Genomic DNA, 21,690 nt, shown 5'->3' with positions numbered 1-21,690 from the left:
TTTTAATGCACCATCAGCACAGGGATCTTACAATGGTTATTCCAGTTAATACTTCACGTGCATGGTCAGTTAGAGGTGGAGGACAGGCGGGTAGAGGGCGCCTAAGAGGTGGAGGCCTGACCCATTGATATAATCGCTATGATTTTGGCTGAGGCCGATACACCAGATGGTGTCGTTACAGGTACGATCCTAATTCTGTTATAAAAGGATATTTTCCCTTAATTTGATTCGGTTCTGAATATTGAGGTGAGTTCCCCTATTATGCTCCGCTTATGGGTGAGCTTCATAACTGTGTGACCCACTTATATGTTTATCCCTGTTGGGAGAGTTGAAGATGTGAGCCTGTGTCGGTCATTTTTATTTTTGTGCGCCATTGAGGGCTATAAATTCAAAAGTAATTTTTATTATTCACTACAGTGGGTTTTATGTGTTTCGGAATAATTGATTCCAATTTTTTTTATGAATTTTGTGCCCTACCGGTATGAGGGTTCATTATGTGTTTACGAAATTTATTTAAAAGAAGAAAGGAAGGAAATTGAAAATGTCAATTGGCGCAATGTGCAAAATACTTGTGATTCGGAGTTGAGGACGAGATCCTCGCATTTTTATATGATGTGAAATATTTAAACCGGCCTACAAGCCACGGTGGAGGTTATATAAGGACGAGGTCCTTGTGGTGAAATTTTTATGAGTTTAAATTCTCCCTTTGTGAAGCTTAATTTGTACTATAGTACTAATAGGGAGTTATGCCTGATAGGCTTATGTGATAATTCTTTTATGTGTTTTTATGCCATAATTGTGTTGTAATTATTGAGTTTTAGCCTACGAGGTGAGTGCCCAGGTGGCGTTAAATATGACTCGTTAAGTCCGGTAAATAGTTATGAGGTCTTCATGCCTCACATTTTGATGTCAGTGTTGTGAAAATTCGAAACGAGGTTTTGGTTTATATGAGTTTAATTGGCGATGTTGTAATCGATTATGAACAACTATTAAGACCAGAGATGTGGTGATGGGCATACATATGATGTGCTTCATGTCCTGATATCATTATGATAATGCGGTGCTTGTAATGATGAGATTAGTGTTATTGATATATACATTGTGGTGCTTTGTTGGATTGTGGATGTGTTGTTAGGAGTCATTTTGGTGTTACTCTGGCAGGTGGATAGGCCTCATTTATAGGGGAGACTCTGCCAAAAATTTTGTAAAATTTGGGAGTTAGTAAAATTTGGGGGATTGAGACGTGCGAAAGAAGAGATAAGTTATGTTATGTGTTTGAGAGCGGACTCTATTTCTAATTCAAGGGCAAATGATCCTAAGTGGAGGAGAATGTAACATCCCGGAAAAATTTCGAAGTGCTTAACACTATAATGAAAATTGATGTGTGCGTAGGCACGAGTTGCTATAGCTAGTTGAGACTAATACTATGCGTTGTTGTGAAAATCAGGCTTTTTGGAAATGTTTGGAGTGTAAGAAATTGGTCTTAAAGTTTACAAATATGGATAAAAGAAATAATCTCAATTGAGATGGTATTGTCAGGCTTATCTCAAATGCGGTAATGTGGGATTAACCGGGAGTATATGTGTAAAAGTAAAATCATCAATTTGGTAACCTCAAAATAATTCTTAGCACGTTAGAGGACGAACATTTGTTTAAGAGGTGGAGAATGTAATGACCCGACTTGTCGTTTTAAGAATTAACGCCTCGTTCAGTGACTTAAGGTCTCGAGCAGTTTCGCAATATGTATTATGACTCGCGGGTGTGGTCGAGTTGAATTACTGAAGATTCGGAATTAAATTAAAAGAACAATCATTATTTAGAAGCTTAAATGTAAAGAGTGGACCGGAGAGTTCACTTTTGAGAAAACTGCTCCAGACTGGAATTTTGATGATGTCAATAGCTCTGTATGGCGATTATGGACTTGGGAGCGTGTCCGGAAAATTATTTGGAGGTCTGTAGTGGAAATAGGCTTGAAATGGCGAAAGATGAATTTTTGGAAAATATGATCGAGGGGTTGACTTTTTGATGTCGAGGTCGGAAACCGATTCTGGAAATTGGAATAGCTTCGTTGTGCCATTTCTGACTTTTGTGCAAAATTTGAGGTCATTCGGACGTGGTTTGGGAGGTTTCGACGTCAATTGTGGAATTCGAAAATTTCTAAGTTCATTAGGCTTGAATCTGTGTGTAATTCATGTTTTTGGTGTTGTTGAAGATGATTTGAAGGTTCGACTAAGTTCGTATGATGTTATGGGATGCTTTGGTATGTTTGGTTGAGGTCCCGAGGACCTCGGGTGTGTTTCGGGTGTGTTTCTGATAATTTTGGGCTACTTTAGATGCTGATTTGCTGATATCTTGTGTTGTTCTTCGCGTTCGCGAGGAGCCTCTCGTGTTCACGAAGAAGGATTTGACTTCTAGGATTTTGTTCTTCGCGTTCGCGAAGAGACTCTCGCGTTCACGAAGAAGGAAATCTCTGTTGCAATAGTCTAATTTTGGAGGCTCATATCTCGCAATCTATAAGGAATTTGGAGATGATCCAAAAATAAAAGTTGTAGCCCTTTGTGTCTAGTTTTTAGAAAGGTAAATCATTTGTTATTTGGAGTTGTTTACCAAAGGTTATGATGGATACACTATAGGCTGTCTGGAAAGAGTTTGGAAATATTTGTTGCATAGGGCTAACTTTGGAAGCTTATATCTCGCAATCTATAAGGAATAAAGAAATTAGCAACAAATGAAAGTTATAGATCTTTGAGTCTATTTTCCAGAAAGTTACACCATTTGTGATTTAGAGGTCTGTACAAAAGGTTATGACCATTATACTAGAAGCTATCCGAGAAGAGTTTGAAAATGGTTGTTGGAGAATTTGTTCATCGCGAACGCGAGGGAATGGTCACGAACGCGAAGAACAAATCCCTGGGCAGCAGAATAAAGTCCAAATTCGTCTCATTCTTCCATTTTTGGACCAAGGAAGCTCGGGTGAGGCGAGTTTTCGTGAGTTTTTCATTGAAAATATTGGGGTAAGAATTTCTAACTTGATTTTGGTTAAATTACATGAATCTAGTGTTGTTTTTATCACTAAATTAGTGAATTGGGTTGAAAATGGTAAAAATCCTCTAGACTTTAATTTAATATTTGAAGGGCGATCCATCATCGGAATTTGATAATTTTAGTATGGTTGAACTCGTATCGGAATAGGTGTTCGGATTTCGTTAATATTTTGTCGAGCCGAGGGGCGGGCCCCGCACTGACTTTTTAGAATAAAATTTTAAGTTGGTGTTTTATTATCCGGAATTATTTCCGATGAATTTTAATGAAGTGGTACAATTAATTTGGATAGATTTGAGCTTTTCGGAGGTCAATTCAAGCAAGAAGGCGATTTTGGAATATCGGCATAACTTCAATAAGGTAAGTATCTTGCCTAACCTCGAGTGGGGGAATTACCCCTTAGGCATTGAGTCTTATGTGGAAATTGTGTGATTTGAATGCCGTGTACGCGAGATGACGAGTACGTACTAAGGCTTATATGTGCAAATTTTATTGGTTTAAAGTTTTAGGTATTCTTATGTATTAAATTAGATAATTGTTGGCATTAGTAAATCCTTGAATTATCACGCCTCATTCCTTATTTGTCAAGTTTGTATTTTATATAATAACTTGGTGTTATTGTCATTTGGATTTTATGTGAATTACGTGTGTTTGTTGATTTGATATTTTTCTTGGAATTAAATTCATGATGGAATCCTTATTTGCAAATATATATTAAATAAGTTTAAATTGAGGAGTTAATATAATTATCAAAAAATTGAATTGATGAAGGTATTGCCCTATACTGAGTATTTTTCACCTCTGTTGATTGTTTTGAGGTTTTATATACGTTTTGTGGAGTCTTGGGCTATTTGTTGAAGAATTTATTGATTCTGCTACATATTTGGAATTTGGTTATGGTCAGTGGCAAATTGTGATATGAATTGTTGTATTGTGCTGTGGTTTAAACACTCTCCTTGATGTTATTTATGTTTCCTACCTTGCTTGTTAATGATATACATGTGCTTGGTAAGGAAGAGTGTAATGCACGAATGGTGATGCCGTGCCATTTGAACTATATTATCATGCGATGGACAGTGTAAAGCACAAAGGGTGATGCCGTGCCATTTGAGAGTAAAAGCACGAAGGGTGATGCCGTGCAATTATTTTTATATTAACATATATTCATGGCACGAAGGGTGTTTCCGTGCAGGCGAGGACAAGAGACATACATTATATTGTGATATCGTTTTCGTTGTGTATACATTCATGCCTTTATCTTGAGATGTTATTGTGCACCTTTGTTTTCTATGTGACTTGTAGTCATCGTTGCTTCCTGTGTGCCTCCACTTTATTTCTTTTATTGTTATTGGTATTTCTCCCACCTAATTGGTACTGTTATATGTATGCACGGTGAGAAAGATATAAATCCACGAAGGGTGTTACCGTGCCAATTGATTTGATCTACATATATGTATTGGGTGAGAATGAGACAAGTGCACGAAGGTATTGCCGTGCCATTTGATGTGATACGTTGAATATATTTCTCACGCCAGAAAAGTTAAATGAGGTGTCACAAGGTGACTTTTATTTGAAAGAATTATATTTGAAGGATATTTACTTGAAAGAATTATATTTGAAGGATAATTACTTGAAAGAATTATATTAGAAAGATATTTACTTAAAAGAAGTATATTTGAAAGATATTTACTTGAAAGAATTATATTTGAAGGATATTTACTTGAAAGAATTATACTAGAAAGATATTTATTTGAAAGAATTATATTAGAAAGATAATTACTTGAAAGAAGTATATTTGAAAGATATTTACTTGAAAGAATTATATTTGAAAGAATTATATTCGAAAGATATTTATTTGAAAGAATTATAATGGAAAGATATTTATTTGAAGGAAGTATATTCGAAATATATTTATTGAAAAGGATTATATTCTAGAGACGTTTATTGAAAAACTTATAGATAAAAGATGTGTATTGAAAGTACTTGATTAATTGGTTGTACCTGTGTTTATTATTCATTGAAAGTACTTGATTAATTGGTTGTACCTGTGTTTATTATTCGTTTGAGTAATATTTTACGGTATTCCTGTTGCCTTGCTGTTTAAATCACTAGTTGATTTGTATTGCTATCACTGCTATTTATTTTCTATTATTTTGTATATCATATTGCACAGGTTATTAGATTAGTAAGTGTCTTGACTGTACCTCGTCTCTACTCCACTGAGGTTAGTCTTGATACTTACTGGGTACCGACTGTGGTGTACTCATACTACACTTCTGCACATTTTTGTGCAGAGCCCAGGTATTGGAGATATCGGACTCGGACAGAGTTAGAGTGGGATCGCAAGGATTCAAGGTAGAGCTGCTTGGTCGTCGCAGTTCCTTGGAGTCTTTCTATTTTATTGTACTGTTATTTATTATTCAAACAGTATTGAGTATTCGATCCTTGCGATTATTTCATGTATTCAGTTAGAGTTCGTGACTCAATACTACCAGTCTTGAGAGGTTTTTAAAATTATTTCCACTTTTGGTTTCGACACGTGTATTAAATTATATCTTTATAAAAAAATGGCTTGAATTATGACTATGGGATTTTTGGGTCGTGACAGTATACTTAGTAAGTATCAAGACTAACCTTGGTGAAGTAGTGACGAAGTTCAAGTCATGTGATATATAATAATCAATCCAACATGTACAGTTCAGAAAATACACAACAAAACTACGAAAGGAGATACAATATGGCCAAAGATCATATCAAGAGATATCAACTCAACACATATATTTCTATCTTGTCTAGCAAGTCAAAGCATATAACAGAGGCATCAAATAGCAAGTTTGAATTCAATGTAGAAAGCATGTAGAACGCATGATAAGGCATAAAGGATTCACTTGGATGGTCAAAGCTTCCACCTTCATGCTCAAAATTCATCACATCGGATTCTATATCAGAATCAACTAAACATGTGTCATTTTATCACAATCTGCATGTCATTTTATCAAGAGAAAAACACGAGAGGGCGACCCTAGGGAATGGATTTGTATACACATGTTGTACAGTATAAGACCTCGCACCATAATAGTATTAATATACACATAACTGCACGACAAAGACCTAATGCCATAACAACAATAATGCCACAATAACCGCACAGTAGAAACCTCGTGTCATTTGCAAAACAATTTGCTCAATATGTCCAAATGTAATATGATGTGCCATAATCATAACAAACCGAAATAACATTTCATCTTTAAAGAGGCATATGCTCACAAGTAATCAATAAGGTACACAATGACATAATAATAAGGTGGGTATGTGTACACAAGCTGTGAAGCATGACTATGGCTAAATCAAGTGTAACAACAATTTCACGAATAGCCCATCCTCGCCAATTAAGAAACAAATCCTAAACATGCTTTCTAGAATGTAAGGATAAGCTCGAGTAGTCATACAAGTGATTAAAACATAAATCATGAAAGGCACATAGTCAAATAAAGCATAATGAAATCCTAAAGTCTAATCTAGTCATGAACCATAAGTAGCACCCGCATTAGAACTCGTCACCTCACATATGCATTGCTCCCAACATGTAGCAATTAATCAAATAAGGTCAAATCCTAAGTGTTATTCCCTCAACCAAGATTAGGTAAGATACTTACTTTTTGCAAGCCAAATCAAACCTCCAAAACCACTTTCCTTTCAAAATCACCTCCAACAAGCTTGAATGTAGCCAAAATATACTTAATAATGTCAAACAAAGCTATTGGAATCGAGTTCAAACAATCAAGCTACAATCTTTGATCAATTCTTAAAAAGTCATCAAAAGTCAACCATAACCACATGTTCAAAACCCATGTCAAGTGCTCGATCCCGACAACCTGTAATCCCAGGAGTCCAAATATATGATTACAATTCAAACCCGAGACCAAATCGACTCTCAAATTTCCAAATTACACTTTTCATAAAGTGTAGATAAAACTTTCAAATTTATCTTCAAATTAAATGTTTTAAGTGTATAAATCTATGGGGAATCGAGACATGTAATCAAATCCAAGTAGAAATTACTTACCCTCAAAGTACTAGTGAAAATCTCCTAAAAATAACCTCTTTCCGTACTCCAAAACTCAAAATAATAAAAAATGAGCAAACCCTTGGTATATATAAAGTCTAACAGGGCATTCGCTTCTGCGCCCTATAAGCTCGCATCTACGAGCATGCTTCTATGCTCAAAAGCTCGTGTCTGTGAGTTCCACTTACTCAGACGATCGTCACATCTGCGAAGCATCTGTTGCTCTGTAGGTATGACCATAGTAGCGCAGGTGCGTAAATCCTCTAACCAGCCCCCATCTCGCAGGTGCACAAAGTTACCATCGCAAATGCAAACCTACCATCGCAGGTGCGACTTTGCATTTGCACACCTTCTTCCGCAGGTGCGGTACACTAGAACTAGTTGTGTGAAGCAGCCCCCAAATGGTTTGGATCTATCTCGAAACACACCTAGGACTCTAGAGGTCCCGTTTAATCTTACCAATAAGTCTAAATACCTAATTAAAACTTATCCAAAGAACCAAAACACTATACATAATATAAAAATCAAAAATGGAAGACCAAATTATATTTCCTTAACTTCTAAACTTTTCAACTTCGCTGAACATGTCTGAACCACATTTAGATATTCCGGATCATAACCAAACTTTGCACACAAGTTTCAATCAAGTAAAAGAGCCTATCCAAAGTCTTAGAACACCCATCAAAAGCCGATAACATCAAAGTCAACTATTGGTCAAACCTACAAACTCTCCAATTCTTCAAATTACCAACTTTTGACAAATAGAGTCAAAACCTATGAGAACCTCCAAATTCAAATCCGAACATACGCATTAGTCTAAAATACATACAAACCTAGAGGAACAATTAAATCAACAATCCGAGGTAGTTTACTCAAGGTCAAATATAGGTCAACTCTTACAGTTCAAGCTTTCAAAAATAAAACTAAGTGTTCCTATCACTATTGAACCTTCCCGAAACCGAAGCAGCCATCCCCGTAAGTCATCAAACATTAATTATATGAGAAGACTCAAATAGGGGATTGGGGTTCTAATACTCAAAATGACTGGTCGGATCGTTATATTCTCCACCTCTAAAATAAATGTCCGTCCTCAGACGGGTTCGGAATCATACCTGGAGTTCCAAACAAATGAGGATATTTGCTCTATATATCATGCTTGATTTCCAAAGTCGCTTTCTCGACCAGTTGACCTCTTCACTGAACCTTCACTGATGCAATCTCTTTCAACCTAAGGTTCCGAACCTACTTATCCAAAATGGCCACTAGATCTTCTTTATATGCTAAATTCTCATCCAACTACAATGTACTGAAATCTAACACATGGGACTTGTCTTTATAGTACTTCCGCAGCATGGAAACATGAAACACTGGATGAACTCCCGTCAAGCTAGACGGAAAAGCAAGCATGTAATCCACTTTGCCAACTCTCTCCAAAACCTCAAACGGGCCAATATACTTAGGGCTAAACTTGCGTTTCTTCCAAAATCTCATCACGCCCTTCATAGGTGAAACTCTAAGAAAAACCTTCTCACCCTCCATGAAAGCCACATCACAAACCTTTTTATCAGCATAACTATTCTGTCTGGACTGTGTTGTACGAAGTCGCTCATGAATCACTTCACCTTCTCCAACGTATCATGAACCAAGTCTGTACCCAATAACCTAGCCTCACCAGGCTTGAACCAACCAACTGGAGAACGACACTACCTCCTATATAAGGCCTTATATGGATCCATCTAGATACTAGACAGATAGTTGTTATTGTATGCGAACTCTGCTATAGTAAAAACTGATCCTACTAGCCTCCAAAATCAATAACATAGGCTCTAAACATATCCTCAAGGATATATGTAGTCCATTCAGACTGCCCATTTGTCTGTGGATGAAATGCAGTACGTAGATCCACCTGCATACCCAACTCTCGCTAAACAGCTCTCCAAAAGCGCGATGTGAACCGAGTGCCTCGATTCGGGATGATAGAAGCTAGCACGCCATGCAAACAGATAATCTCTCTGATGTAGATCTGAGCCAACTTCTCTGAAGTGTAAGAACTCATCACCGGAATAAAATGCGCTGACTTGATCAATCTATCCACTATGAACCGAACGTCAATTCTTCTCAAGATCCACGGCAACCCTACTACAAAGTCCATTGTAATGCGCTCCCACTTCCACTATGGTATAACCAATCTCTGTGCCTAACCACCTGGTTTCTGATGCTCATACTTGCCCTGTTGACAATTCGAACATCGTGAAACATGATCAAGAATGTCCTTTTTCATCCTCCGCCACCAACATTGCTACTTTAAATTGTGATGCATCTTTGTAGCACCTAGGTGAATAGAATTCCTTGAACTATGAGCCTCCTCAAGAATCAACTCCCCCCAAACCATCCACATTAGGAAAACAAACCCGACCATGAAGTCTCAATACACCATCATCACCAATGACCACCTAACACCGTGTCCTTAAGGACAAGCAAATGGAAATCACTATACTGACGAGCCTTAATGCGCTCAAACAAGGACGATTATGCAACAACACAAGAAAGAACTCTACTAGGATCAGAAATATCCAATCTCACAAATCTATTGGCCAAGGCTGGAACATTCATATCCAAATTCCTCTCATTAACTGGGATAAATGCCAAACATCACATGCTCTTATAATGACCCGGCCGGTTATTTTATGTATTTGAGCCTTGTTTCCCCTATTTGATGCTCCCCATATGTCGATTGTTGTTTTATGACTTGTGGGGGGTGGTTTGTTTGTCTTCGGGGAGGTTTGAGAGTGAATTGAGACACTTAGTCTCATTTTATAAGCTTAAGTTGTAAGAGTTGACGAAGGTTTGATTTTTATGTAAATGACCTCATATTGGTGTTTTGATGGTTCAAATAGGTTCGTATGATGATTTTGACTTAGGAGTATGTTTGTATTTGGATTGGGAGGTTCCGAAGACACTTTGGCTTTATTTGCCGAAAGTTGGCAATTTAAAGATTTAGAGAACTCCTAAGTTTGACCGGGAGTTGATTTTGATGATATCGTATTTGGATTGTTGTTCTGGAACCTTGAATAGGTACATTTTGTCATTCATAACTTATGTGCAAAGTTTAGATGTAATCCGGATTGGTTAGGCTTGAATCAGATGTTTGGTTGGAAGTTGGGAGTTCTTAAACTTAAGAGAAGTTCAACTTATGTTTTAATATTTGATTCATCAATGCAATGTTATAGTGTGTGTTTGGAGGCTTTGGATAGGTCCAGTTAGTGTTTATGGACTTGTTGCTATGATTGGACGGGATCCTGGGTGGCTCGGAGTTTCAGACCACCTGGAGCAAATTCGAAATTGGCTGATTTTGCTGGTTTCTGGTGTTCTTCTCGTTCACAAGATGATCCTCACATTCGCAATGAAGGATTTGGTGGTGGGGAGGATTTCTTCTTCACATTCATGCATGGGTGGTCGCATTCGTGATGGATGGGGGTTGGTCCTTCGCGTTCGTGCCAGGAGGGTCACGTTTGCGATGAAGAGTGGGAACCTGGAGCTTTGGCATTCGCGTTCGTGAGGGATTGGTCGCAATCCCAGAAGGATGGGTTGTTTGGCCTTCACGTTCACGATGGCTATGTCGCATTCGCGGAGTGCATTTTGGACAGAGGCAGATTTTATGCTTCGCGAACGCGAGGTTTGGGCCGCGTTCGCGGAGAAAAATACTGGTAGACTACTTTTTTTTGGTCAATCCACTAGGCATTGTCCCTAGGGTTAATTTTCATAAATGTAAAATAGAGTACAACAAAGGAGGGGGACATAAACCTAACCTCCGAGAATATGGTGGATACACACTTGGTCATCCTAACTTGACAATCAAATGGATCCTGAAGACTATGTGAAATTAGACCTATAATGATGTGCCAACTGCCTATCCATAAATGATAGGCAATTGGGTATACAAAAACATGATAAAATGAGCCTAGGTCGACTATACAAAAATGCACAAGTGAACCTAAATCTACTATGTGGTTGAGTTGAAAGTGCATGGTCTATATACAATAAGACCTACATCTACAGTAGAATATCCCCATGGAGAATGACAAAATGCTAATGGTTGCATGGGGAACTATGATGACCTGATAGGTCATCTTATATTTTAGAACCTAATTCTGCGTTCTGAGGTCTCAAAAACCTCATCGTAGCCTTCCTCAACTTACATGCGTAGTTCGGGTATTCTTCCGAAAGGCTTGTATGTTAAAAACTAATCAAAATGAGAATTTTTGCCTTAAAAATTAATTTGATTTGACTTCGATCAACGTTTTGAGTAAACAGACCCGGATCCGTGTTTTGATGGTCCTGGTAGGTCCGTATCGTAATTTGAGACTTGGGCGTATGCCCAGAATCGAATTCTGAGATCCCTAGCTCGAGATATGGAATTTTGATTTAAAAAAATTAAAAGTTTGAAACTTTAATGATTTTAAGAATTGACTGATATTTGGTCTTGTTGATAGCGGGTCCGTATTTTGGTTCCGAAGCCCGGTACAGGTCCATTATTATATTTATGACTTGTCTGTGAAATTTGATGAAAAACGGAGTTGGTTGGACGTGATTCGGACGTCCGGTTGTGAAAATAGAAGTTTCAAAGTGTTCTTGAAAATTTCATTTGATTTGGTGTTCAATTCGTAGTTCTAGTCATTATTTTGGCGATTTGATCGCACGAGCAAGTTCGTATGATATTTTTGGACTTGTGTGCACTTTTGGTTTAGAGCCCCGAGGGCTCGGGCGAGGTCTGGATCACAAATGCGAGCTCGCATCTGCAAAGAGGCCATCGCATTTGCGATAAGTGGGCTGGGGGTGGACCTTCGCATCTGTGAAGTTTTGGGTCGCATCTACGACCCTCTTTTATCCGCATCTGCAAACATTTGTTCGCATCTGCGATGACAGGAGGCGTAGGGCAGTTTCGCATTTGCGAAGCATTTGTCGCACTTGTGGGGCTCGCATTTGCGAACCCCAGGTCGCAGGTGCGACGCCAGAACTGTTCAAATGATTTGAAAAACGGGATTTTCACTCATTCTTCAAATTTTCAAAACAAGAAAACCCTAGGGGCGATTTTTCCAAGACTCTTTCTTCTCCAAATCATTGGTAAGTGATTTTGACCCATTTTCTTTAATCCTTCATTACATTTCAGAAGTTTTTAACCTAAAATCTAGATTTTTCATGGTGGAAATTTGGGGGTTTGGGTAAAGTTAGAGATTTTTGTGATATTGGGATTTAGACCTCAAATTGGGGTCGGACTCCAAAACAAATTTCGTAACCAGGTTTAGGGGTGAATGGGTAATCGGGTTTTGGTCCGAATTTCGGGTTTGGACCAAGCAAGCCTGGGAGTTGACTTTTGTTGACTTTTTCAATAATGACCTAAATTGAATTCTTTACAATCTTGGGTAGTTCCTACGGCTTAAATTGAATTGTTTGATTGGTAATTGCTATATTTTGTTGGTTCTGAGGCTTGCGTGAAAGGAAAAGTCATGGTTGAGCTTTGAGTTTGGTCTTCGGAGCGAGGTAAGTATCGTGGTTAACCTTGACTTGAGGGAATAGGACTTGTTTGTCTATTTGCTACATGTTTAAATGTTAGGGAACAACGTATATGTGAGGTGACGAGTACTTATGCATTGTAGTCGGGTTAAAGCATGCGGGCGGGGGCTTGGTTTCTTGCAATTATAGCTTCCTTGTTTCATGTTATCCATGCTTAGACTAGTATTGTTATATTGATTGTTCTTATCATGTTTACGGATCTTATGGTGATAATTGAGTATTGATTCCGAAGTTGAGGTTTATATTGTGGAACCAAATGATGAGGTAAGGCTTGTACTTGTTATTTTATATCCATGTTGTTATTTGTTTATTGCATTATGGTAAGGGAGAGTATTAATGCACGAAGGGTGATGCTGTGCCATACTGTGAGTGTTAATGCACAAAGGGTGATGTCGTGCCATATTGTGAGTGTCAATGCACGAAGGGTGATCCTGTGCCATATTGTGAGAGTTAATACACGAAGGGTGATGTCGTGTCGTATCTATTGATTTATATTGTGAGGCTGAGAGTAAAAGCACTAAGGGTGATGCCGTGCAATTTTCTTCATTGTGTTTAGTTGTTTTTCACTTGTTAAAAGTATGTCGACTGTTCTGGTTATCATTTTCGATGTATCTCCTATATCATATGCCCCTTTAGCATGTCCCCCTCCCAATAGTACATGTTTAGCTGTTATTGTTATTTTCTTATACATATATTGTTATCTGCACAGGTTTGTTATATGGGTGTCTTGTCATAGTCTTGTCACTACTTCGTCGAGATTAGGCTCGACACTTACCAGTACATGGGGTCGGTTATACTGATATTACACTATGTACTTCCTGTGCAGACTTTGGTATTGGTCCCAGTTGATCGAGAGGCATAGTAGCTCGGACTGGTTCATCGGAGACTCAAGGTAGATCTGTTGATGTTCGCAGTGTTTGAAGTCCCCGCCTATCTTTTCAGTTTTCTTTTTACTGTTTCTTTCGTTCAAACAGTTGTATTTCTTTCAGACTTTTACTTGTAAAATCCTAGAAGTTCATGAGTTGTGACTCCATATCTGGGTAGTAATTTATATATTGAGGTTGTTATAAATTTCCGCACTTATTTTAAGTCGTTATAGCTTAGTTGCTATTATTTACTGAAATGTATAAGAATTGGCTTGATAAATTCTTTAACGTTGGCTTGCCTAGCAAGTAAAATGTTAGGCGTCATCACGGTCCCGACGGTAGAAATTCTGGGTTGTGACAGGAACTATCTTTAACTTTGCTTTGACAATGAGGCTAGAGAAAGCCAAGTTGAAGATTATTATCAAAAGAGCCCATGTATATTATTGAGGTTGCTGCTTCTGGATGATGTTCTTGATAGAAGATATTGAGCAGTTGTTGGTTGCTTTGATCCATGAGGCAGTGAAACAGATAGGTTGAGATGGTAGATTCTGGGTGCTGAGGCAGATCCCTTTGTGAAGAGGCTTCTACAGTATGTGAGTTTCTGCATCTGAGGGCTGATGAAAAAGCAGTGCAGGGTAGCTAGATGTGTCCTGTTGGGTACCTGTTAAATGTATGCACAAGTGTGTGATTCAGGAACTGATATGCCTTGAGTCTTTGACATGCTCTCCGTAGATTGAGCACAAATTGTGCTAATACCACACTCTGAGAACATCTCAATGGTAAGGACATATCACTCAATATGGTACATGCAAAAATAAAAAAATTGGTTAGCTGTTTTGAAGCTGAAGCTATTGGAACTATGTTGAGGTTCCAGTTGATGATGGATCGAGTGTTAGTGTCATACAGCATGTACTGGTTCTGTATCAGTGAATTGCAGAGGATTGCAGTGTTCTACATGTTGGGATTCCTGTTGTACAGTCTGAGTTGAGGAAGTCCATCTCCAAGTGTTGCCCTATTGTTTCCTCCTTGTAATGAAAAGGAGCATGAAAAGGCAAAAGTTAACTGGGGGGAGCTATGAGTTGTAGGGTATGAGGAAGTCTATTTGAGGTAGTCAAACTAGGACCTGCTTTAAGACATTAATATGCCCTTAGTAGAATGAGTACATATTGTATTGATACCACACACTGAGGGTATGTCAATTGGTTAAGTAAGGCATATATATAAGTACCTGCAAAAAGAGAACAAAGTTAGTGTAATAGCAACTTCTTGTGCTTCTTGTTTTGCAGCAATGATTCTCTCCTCTCATTTCCTTTTGAAGGTTGAGAGTTGAGTGTAAGGCCATTCTCAGTTTCTTGTGGCTTCTGAGAATTGTATGTGTGCTTGATCTCAGGATCTTGTGGGTTCTAGGATCTGTGTGCTTGTTGGTTGAGTGTGGTGTGTGGGGGTAAGGATGGTTGTTACTAAGGCTGTAGGGTAATTGAAATGGACTGGTGGTTAGAGGTTGGGTGGATGGCTGTGTCTTGTTGGTGTCAAACTGGGTAAGTGACTTCCAGTTGTAGGTGAGGAATATGGGCAGTCGTTTGCATTGGTTGATCATTGGTGCAGTAGATTGGAGGTATAGGTAACTGGTGAAGTGTGTTGGAGATTGAGAGGACTTCTGTGTTGGTATTATGATAAGGTGTTTGGTTTCATGGCTATAGATGCCTGCTTCAGTGCTCTGATTATCCTTTAGTAGATTGCGCAACACAGTTGTTGATACCACACTCTGAAGGACCACCAGAGGACTTTTCAAGGGCCTGGTATTACCTGCAAAACAAAAACCAAGGTTAGTATACCAAGCTGCACCAGTGTTCTCCTCTAGAGGGATTTGAGCAAGGTGTTTGTTCTGCTTGTGATCATATGGGGCCATGGGTGTGGATAATTAGACAATTAGGTCTGCTCCCCTTGTTTCTCTGATTTTACCCATATTCATGAGAAGATTGTGATGGTGCAGTGATTCTGCTTGTTTTCCTGTGTCTGAAAGCTGGAGTGCTGATGGAGTCTTGTAAGATCTGTCCTCTGATGTGGTTAAGTAGAGCTGATGGGAAGTGGAAATGGGTCATTGCTGGTAGCTCGTGACTTAACTTGGATAAGGAATCAGTTGGGCAGTTAGCTTCTCTATACACATGTGAGGATCCAAATTCCTCACACTGTGAGCTGAGTTCCTTAAGTTTCTGCACTTTCATCTTGAGTCTAGGGGGATTCATTTTTGATTAGCCACTGGATAAGAAGAGTTGAATCTGCCTCAAGGTAGACTTTGTAAAATCCATTGTCCAAACACCATTGCACTCCTATGATGGTTGGTTCTATTTCAGCAAGATTGTCAGTACCTTCTCCAAGGGGGGTAGCAATGGCATGGATGAACTCACTGGTATAATCTCTAATGATAACCCCTACCCATATTCTGCCTGGATTACTTAGAGCACTCCCATCGCTATTGACCTTCACAGAAGGTGATTCAGGTCTTTGCCAGATGACTTGAGTGACAGAGGTGTGGTGTTTAATATGTTCCACTATTGGATATAGTTCATTCCAGTTGAAGGGCCAGGATATATAAGGCAAACAGGTCCTCATCAGCATTGAAACATTTGAGTTGATAGATAACAAGACCCTGACCATGGATGATGCCTTTCCTCTATATTTTTCACTACATCTGTTCTTCCAAAGGTTCCAACAGATAATAATGGGCATGGTGTCGAGGATTAACTTTTGGACTTCATTATGACTTTTTTGCATCCACCAGGTCATCAAGAGCATCTTGAGAGTCTTGTTGTCAGTTTGTATTCATGTTATGCCACCATATTTTCTCCAAACATAGTTGGCAAAAGAACCTCTGCCGAAAATGTGATCCACAGTTTTATTGGCAGGTCTAGTGCAGCAAACACATCTGGTTACAGTAGGGTTGCTAAATAAAAGAACCCTCTCATCAGTTGGCAATTTATTTCTACGAGCTCTCCACAGGTAGAAGGACCACTTAAAAGGTATTTTCTTGTGCCAGGTCATTCTGTTGGAGAAGTTAGGTTGCTTCTTCTTTCTGATGAGTTCCCAAGCAGAGGCACAAGTGAATTTACCATTAATAGTTGGTGTCCAAATGGCTTCATCTAAGGTATGAGGTTCGTAATGAATAGGGGTTTGAATGATGTCTTGGATCTTGTGGTATGTGGCATTTTTATTTAGTTTCTGAAGATCCCATTGACCCTCCCTCCAAAAATAGGAAACAGGGGTGTTACCAGGCCTGCCTCCACCAAATTTATGGTCAACCAAAGGTCCTATTCCTAACCAATTATCCCACCAGAACAGATTATTTCCTTAGTGAAATCTCCATTGAATAGCTTGCTCAGCCTCCTTTTTGTTAATCATCATCTTGTTCCATACTTGTGACTGGCTAGAGTCCCATTTGTTGGATATGGGATTGGACCTTTGACAGTATTTGGCTCTAAAGAAAATACTCCATAGAGACTGAAAGGTCCTGAGGTGCCACCATTGTTTGAGCTCCATTGATTTGCAGACATCTTCAATTGTTCTGAATCCCAAACCACCCTATTTCATTGTATAGGCCAGGTTCTGCCAAGAAGCCCAATTATACTTCAATTTGTCCTTTACCAGACCCCAGAAGAAGTTTGCTGCCAATTTCTCAATCTGCTTCATAACAGTTTTTGGAGGAGACACTGCAGACAAGAGGTGGATTGGTATTGATTGCATCACATGTTTTATCAGAGTAGCCCTGCCACCCAGGATAGCATTTTTCCATGCTAGCCTTTGATTCTACCTACAATCTTAGCTGTGAGATTATTGTAGTGAATGATCCTCTTCTTACCTATATACAAAGGGCATCCCATGTAAGTTAGAGGAGATTCCCTCTTTGAGAAACTTTTTTCTGCTCTAATCCTTCTGATAGCAAACTGGAAAGCTCTAGGTGAAGTCATGAAATAACTCTTATCCTTGTTAATTTTTTTTCCTGAACTTTCTTCATAGCTGTTCAAGATATTCATAATTTTTTGAAGTGATACTCTACCTCTTGAGGTAAATATGGTAATGTCATTTTCAAAACTGAGGTGATTAATCTGTGGTCCTCTCCTTTGCATATAGAAGCCATTAAAAAATTGATCATAGTTGAGGTAATTGAGTATCCTGGAAAGTAGTTCAGCTCCAATAATGAACAGGGAAGGAGCTAGTGGGTCTCCTTGTTTTAGGACCCTAGTAGATTGATAGAAGCCACACCTTGTGCCATTACTCATGACTGAATACCAATTATTGGACAGAGTTCTCCAGATCATGTCAATGATTCTTTCAAAGAATCCCATTCTTCTAAGCATGATACATGTGAATCTCCATGTGACTCTATCATAGGCTTTGGTCCCAACATTGGTCCCAATGTTAGGCTTTTTGATGCCATGCACAATTTGCTGTGCAAGCATGATGTTTTCATAAATGTTTCTCCCTTTAATAAAGTCTGTCTGACTGGCTAAGATGATTATGGGAAGAATTGGGGCCAATCTAGTACTAATGATCTTGGAGATGATCTTGTTGATGAAATTACTGAGGTTGATTGGTCTAAATTTTGTAAGGGAGTTAGGAAATTCCACTTTTGGAAGTAGGACAAGACATGAACTTGTCATGTATATGGGCATGGTGTTTCTTCCATAGAAAGCCAATACAACCTTCATCAAATCAAACTTTGATGATCTCCCAACAAGCCTTGTAAAACTTACCATTCATACCATCAGGGCCTGCAGCACTTGTAGGATTCATGGATTAGACTATTTTTTTTTAGTTCATTCATTATAGGTTCTGTGGAAAGGGCATTGCTGTCTTCAGGGGTGATCATGGTTGGGATGCATGAGAGTATATCTTCTCTGATAGTACCTCCTGGATCAGAAAAGAGTTCTTGAAAATAGTCACACGCTACTTGGCCGATAGCCTTATCACCCTGTACCCAATTTTCTTTTTCATCCTTGATCTTGCGAATGTATAACTTTCTTCTTCTACCCCTCATTAGGCTGTGAAAGTATCTGAAATTTTCATCCCCTTCTTTGAACCATTGTAAGTGAGTTTTCTACTTGAAGACTGACTCTTCCAGTTTCATGTACTTGAGATATTGAGCTTTGAGTTCCTGAAGTGTAATTTTGTCATTCTCTGAATTACTCTATGCCCATGTCTCCTCTGCATCTTTGACTTGCTGTTCAAACGGTTTGGCTTTCTGAAAAATATCTCTATATTCCTATCTGGAACATATGCTCAAAGCATTGCTAAGTGCTTTGAGTTTCTAATGGAAGACCCATATAGGATTGCCTGTAACTTCTCTGGTCCATATCTCCTCCACTAGTGGAATAAATTTCTCATTGTCCACCCAGCAGTTGAGGAATTTCAAGTATATCTAGCCCATTTCTTGCCTTACATTGATCTCCATCAGGAGAGGGTTATGATCAGAACCTGCTGAAGCTAGATGAGAAACAGTAGTGGCAGGTAAAGCAATCAACCATTGGTCATTCACTAGACCCTTATCGAGTCTCTTTTAGACTATAGAATTTGGTCCCCTTCCATTTGACCAGGTGTATTTGTGACCATAGTAGCCAAGATCCACCAGATCACTATCTTCAATCATGCTCAAAAAATCCAAGCTTTTACTCATCTGATAAGGAATACCCCTAATTTTCTCCTCTACAGATGCTATAACATTGAAATCCCCTATGACACACCAAGGGATGGTGTATATAGAAGATTTATCCCATAAGGGTCTCCTCAACACTGATTTGTATTTGGCATAGATAAATATGAGGTTAAAAGTGTTTCCATCCTCCGCATGTTTCATCTCCATAGATATTTGTTGTTCATCAGAATCTAGAACCTTAGTTGTGAATTCTTTATCCCAGAATACCCAAATTTTGTCATTGACATTGGAAGTTGCTCGGTGCATAAAGACCTGAAGTCTAAAGTAGTTGATGTAAGTGTTATTCAAGAAGGGTTCAAGGATAGCAATGACAGATAGTTGATGAAGTTGCTTTAGGATTCTGAGTCTTTCAATAACTCATGAGGTCTTAATACCTCTTGCATTCCATATAAGTGTACTAATCATTGAGGTTTTGATGGGGTTGTGGATTTTGGTAGTATATTGGTAGCTACAGTTGTTTTACTTCTGGTAACTCTTGGTGAGGGTCCCATTCTGATGATAGGTTTTGTGTCATGATGAGTTCCTATTTATCAGATGATCCATTTACAGCTTCAATGAGAAGTTCACAAAGGTGATCATTGTGATCATTTTCTTCTTCCGGCCATTCCACAGGTTCATCCTCAGATTGGATGGGTCTGTATTCATCATCTTCGGGGTATCTTATAGAACAATCAATGTTGAGAATCTCCTCTCCATAAATCTCTTTTTTTGGACATCAGAATCCTGCATTTGATTTTGCTCAGCTGATGTCATTTTTCACTTTTCCTTCTCATTGCTCTTCTTTTCTTCTAACTTGGATAATTTTTGGGTTTTGGTATCTGAATGGAGAAATCAGAAGCAGCTTTTGCCTTGCCTTTAGCCAGTTGTTTAATGATAGCTGACTGATCTTCCTCAGAGCTACTGATTTCCATATTAGTCTCCTCACCTGAATGAGTATCTAGAGGGTGATTGGAGGTATCAGTGAAGGTATGGTCCATCTTGTGCTGGTTTAGATTATGTGCATGTACACTCTCATGTATAGCATGAGGAATCCCACCCCCTTTTGGGTCCCCCATCCTAGCAGAGCTAAGTTCTTCCTGACAGTTCCCCTTTACTCCTTCCATTTCAACAGTAGAAGTCAATGTAGGATGAAGACTCCTCTCATGTGTAGTTGTAGGAGCACTAATAGAGGATTGTTTTTGCATTGTGATTGTTTCTTTAGTTTGTTGTTGTGTCTCTTTGGTTGATTGTGCTTGTGTTTCAACTTGTGAGGTTTCACTAACCTTTTATGATCCTATAGCTATCTTTGGTATGGATGTCTGGTGTCATTTTTTATTGTTTTGCCCTTTGAATTGTATCTTCCTCTGTGTTTGCCATACTTCCTTTTAATTGATTGTGATATACTATTGATGTTCATTTCCTTGTGGGTTCTCATCAGTTTTGTTTTCCTTAGTCTGACTGGTGGTTGGCCCTCCTTGTTTCTATGGTCTTGCTGGATGTTGTTGGTGTTTAGCTTTGGCCTCCTTGCTTTGGTTCTCCTTCTGAGTGACTTGATTCTGAGCTGATGGTTAATTTTTATGATTTTCCCGGTGGCCTTCAGCTGCATTCTGGTCTTTTTCTTCTTATTTACCTCATCTTTCATCCTGATAGGGCAATCATGTGAGTTGTGATCCATATGTTTGCAATAGAGGCAGTACTCGAGGATATTTTCATATTGTACTTTAAGCCACCTTCCATCATCATTCTCGTCTTCATCAAATCCCAACCAGACATGATGGGGTCTTGGCTTTGTCAAGTCAATTTGCATCTTAATCTTAGACACACTTCCTCTGGTTTTTTGAAAAGAAGCCAAGTCCAAGTGAAGAGCCTTTCCTAGTGGAGATAGTAAAACTGTCAAGAGATCCATATAATAGAAGTCCCAAGATAGTTCTAGCACCACCACCCATGAAGGGACAATTGGTGAATCTTCATTGGGGTTGAAGGTGGGAGTCCATGCTTCTAGTTTCATCATTTTCCCTTGTATATACATGAACTGTCTAGTCCATACTGTGACATGATCATACTCATTGACCAAATCTATGTAGACTGTTCTAGCATTGTAATGTGCTATCTTGACCCCTCATTTTAGCTCAGTTTGTGCCACAAAGCTTCTTCGAATGATCTCCACTCTTGGCATTGTGTTAGACAATTTTCCAACAACTGTGAACCTACATCTTGCTACTAGTTTTACCATGTAGTCATGTCTGTGAAAGATGACTGCATGTTGGCCTTGCTTTGTGGTGAATTTGGGTGGTGTGTATTTGATCGGTTCTAACTCAGCTTCATGCCTCGCTCTTAATTTGGTAACATATGAGTGTTTAACTATGGGTGGATATGGTGCAGGAGAGTTAGGTGGTTGTTTTGGTTTGATGTTGAGATCCTTAGGTTGGTTACCAATGTTGACATTATTCGGT

General features: G+C 38.8%; 1 protein-coding gene across 1 annotated transcript; it reads right to left on the bottom strand.

The window, feature by feature from the left end:
* Nucleotides 1-15,780: 15,780 nt before the first annotated feature.
* LOC142173399 (uncharacterized) lies at nucleotides 15,781-16,206 on the bottom strand. Its single transcript, XM_075238980.1, has one exon. It carries the CDS (start codon nucleotides 16,204-16,206, stop codon nucleotides 15,781-15,783), a length of 426 nt encoding a protein of 141 aa, XP_075095081.1.
* Nucleotides 16,207-21,690: the final 5,484 nt, after the last annotated feature.

Source organism: Nicotiana tabacum, chromosome 19 (assembly GCF_000715075.1).
Source record: "Nicotiana tabacum cultivar K326 chromosome 19, ASM71507v2, whole genome shotgun sequence".
Classification (NCBI taxonomy): Eukaryota; Viridiplantae; Streptophyta; class Magnoliopsida; order Solanales; family Solanaceae; genus Nicotiana; species Nicotiana tabacum.
Note: the sequence above shows the minus strand (reverse complement) of the source record. Positions and strands in the feature narration are given on the sequence as shown.

Coding starts and splice junctions, on each gene's coding strand:
- LOC142173399 (XM_075238980.1), bottom strand. CDS start 16,206: ATGGTCAGGGTCTTGTTATCTATCAACTCAAATGTTTCAATGCTGATG.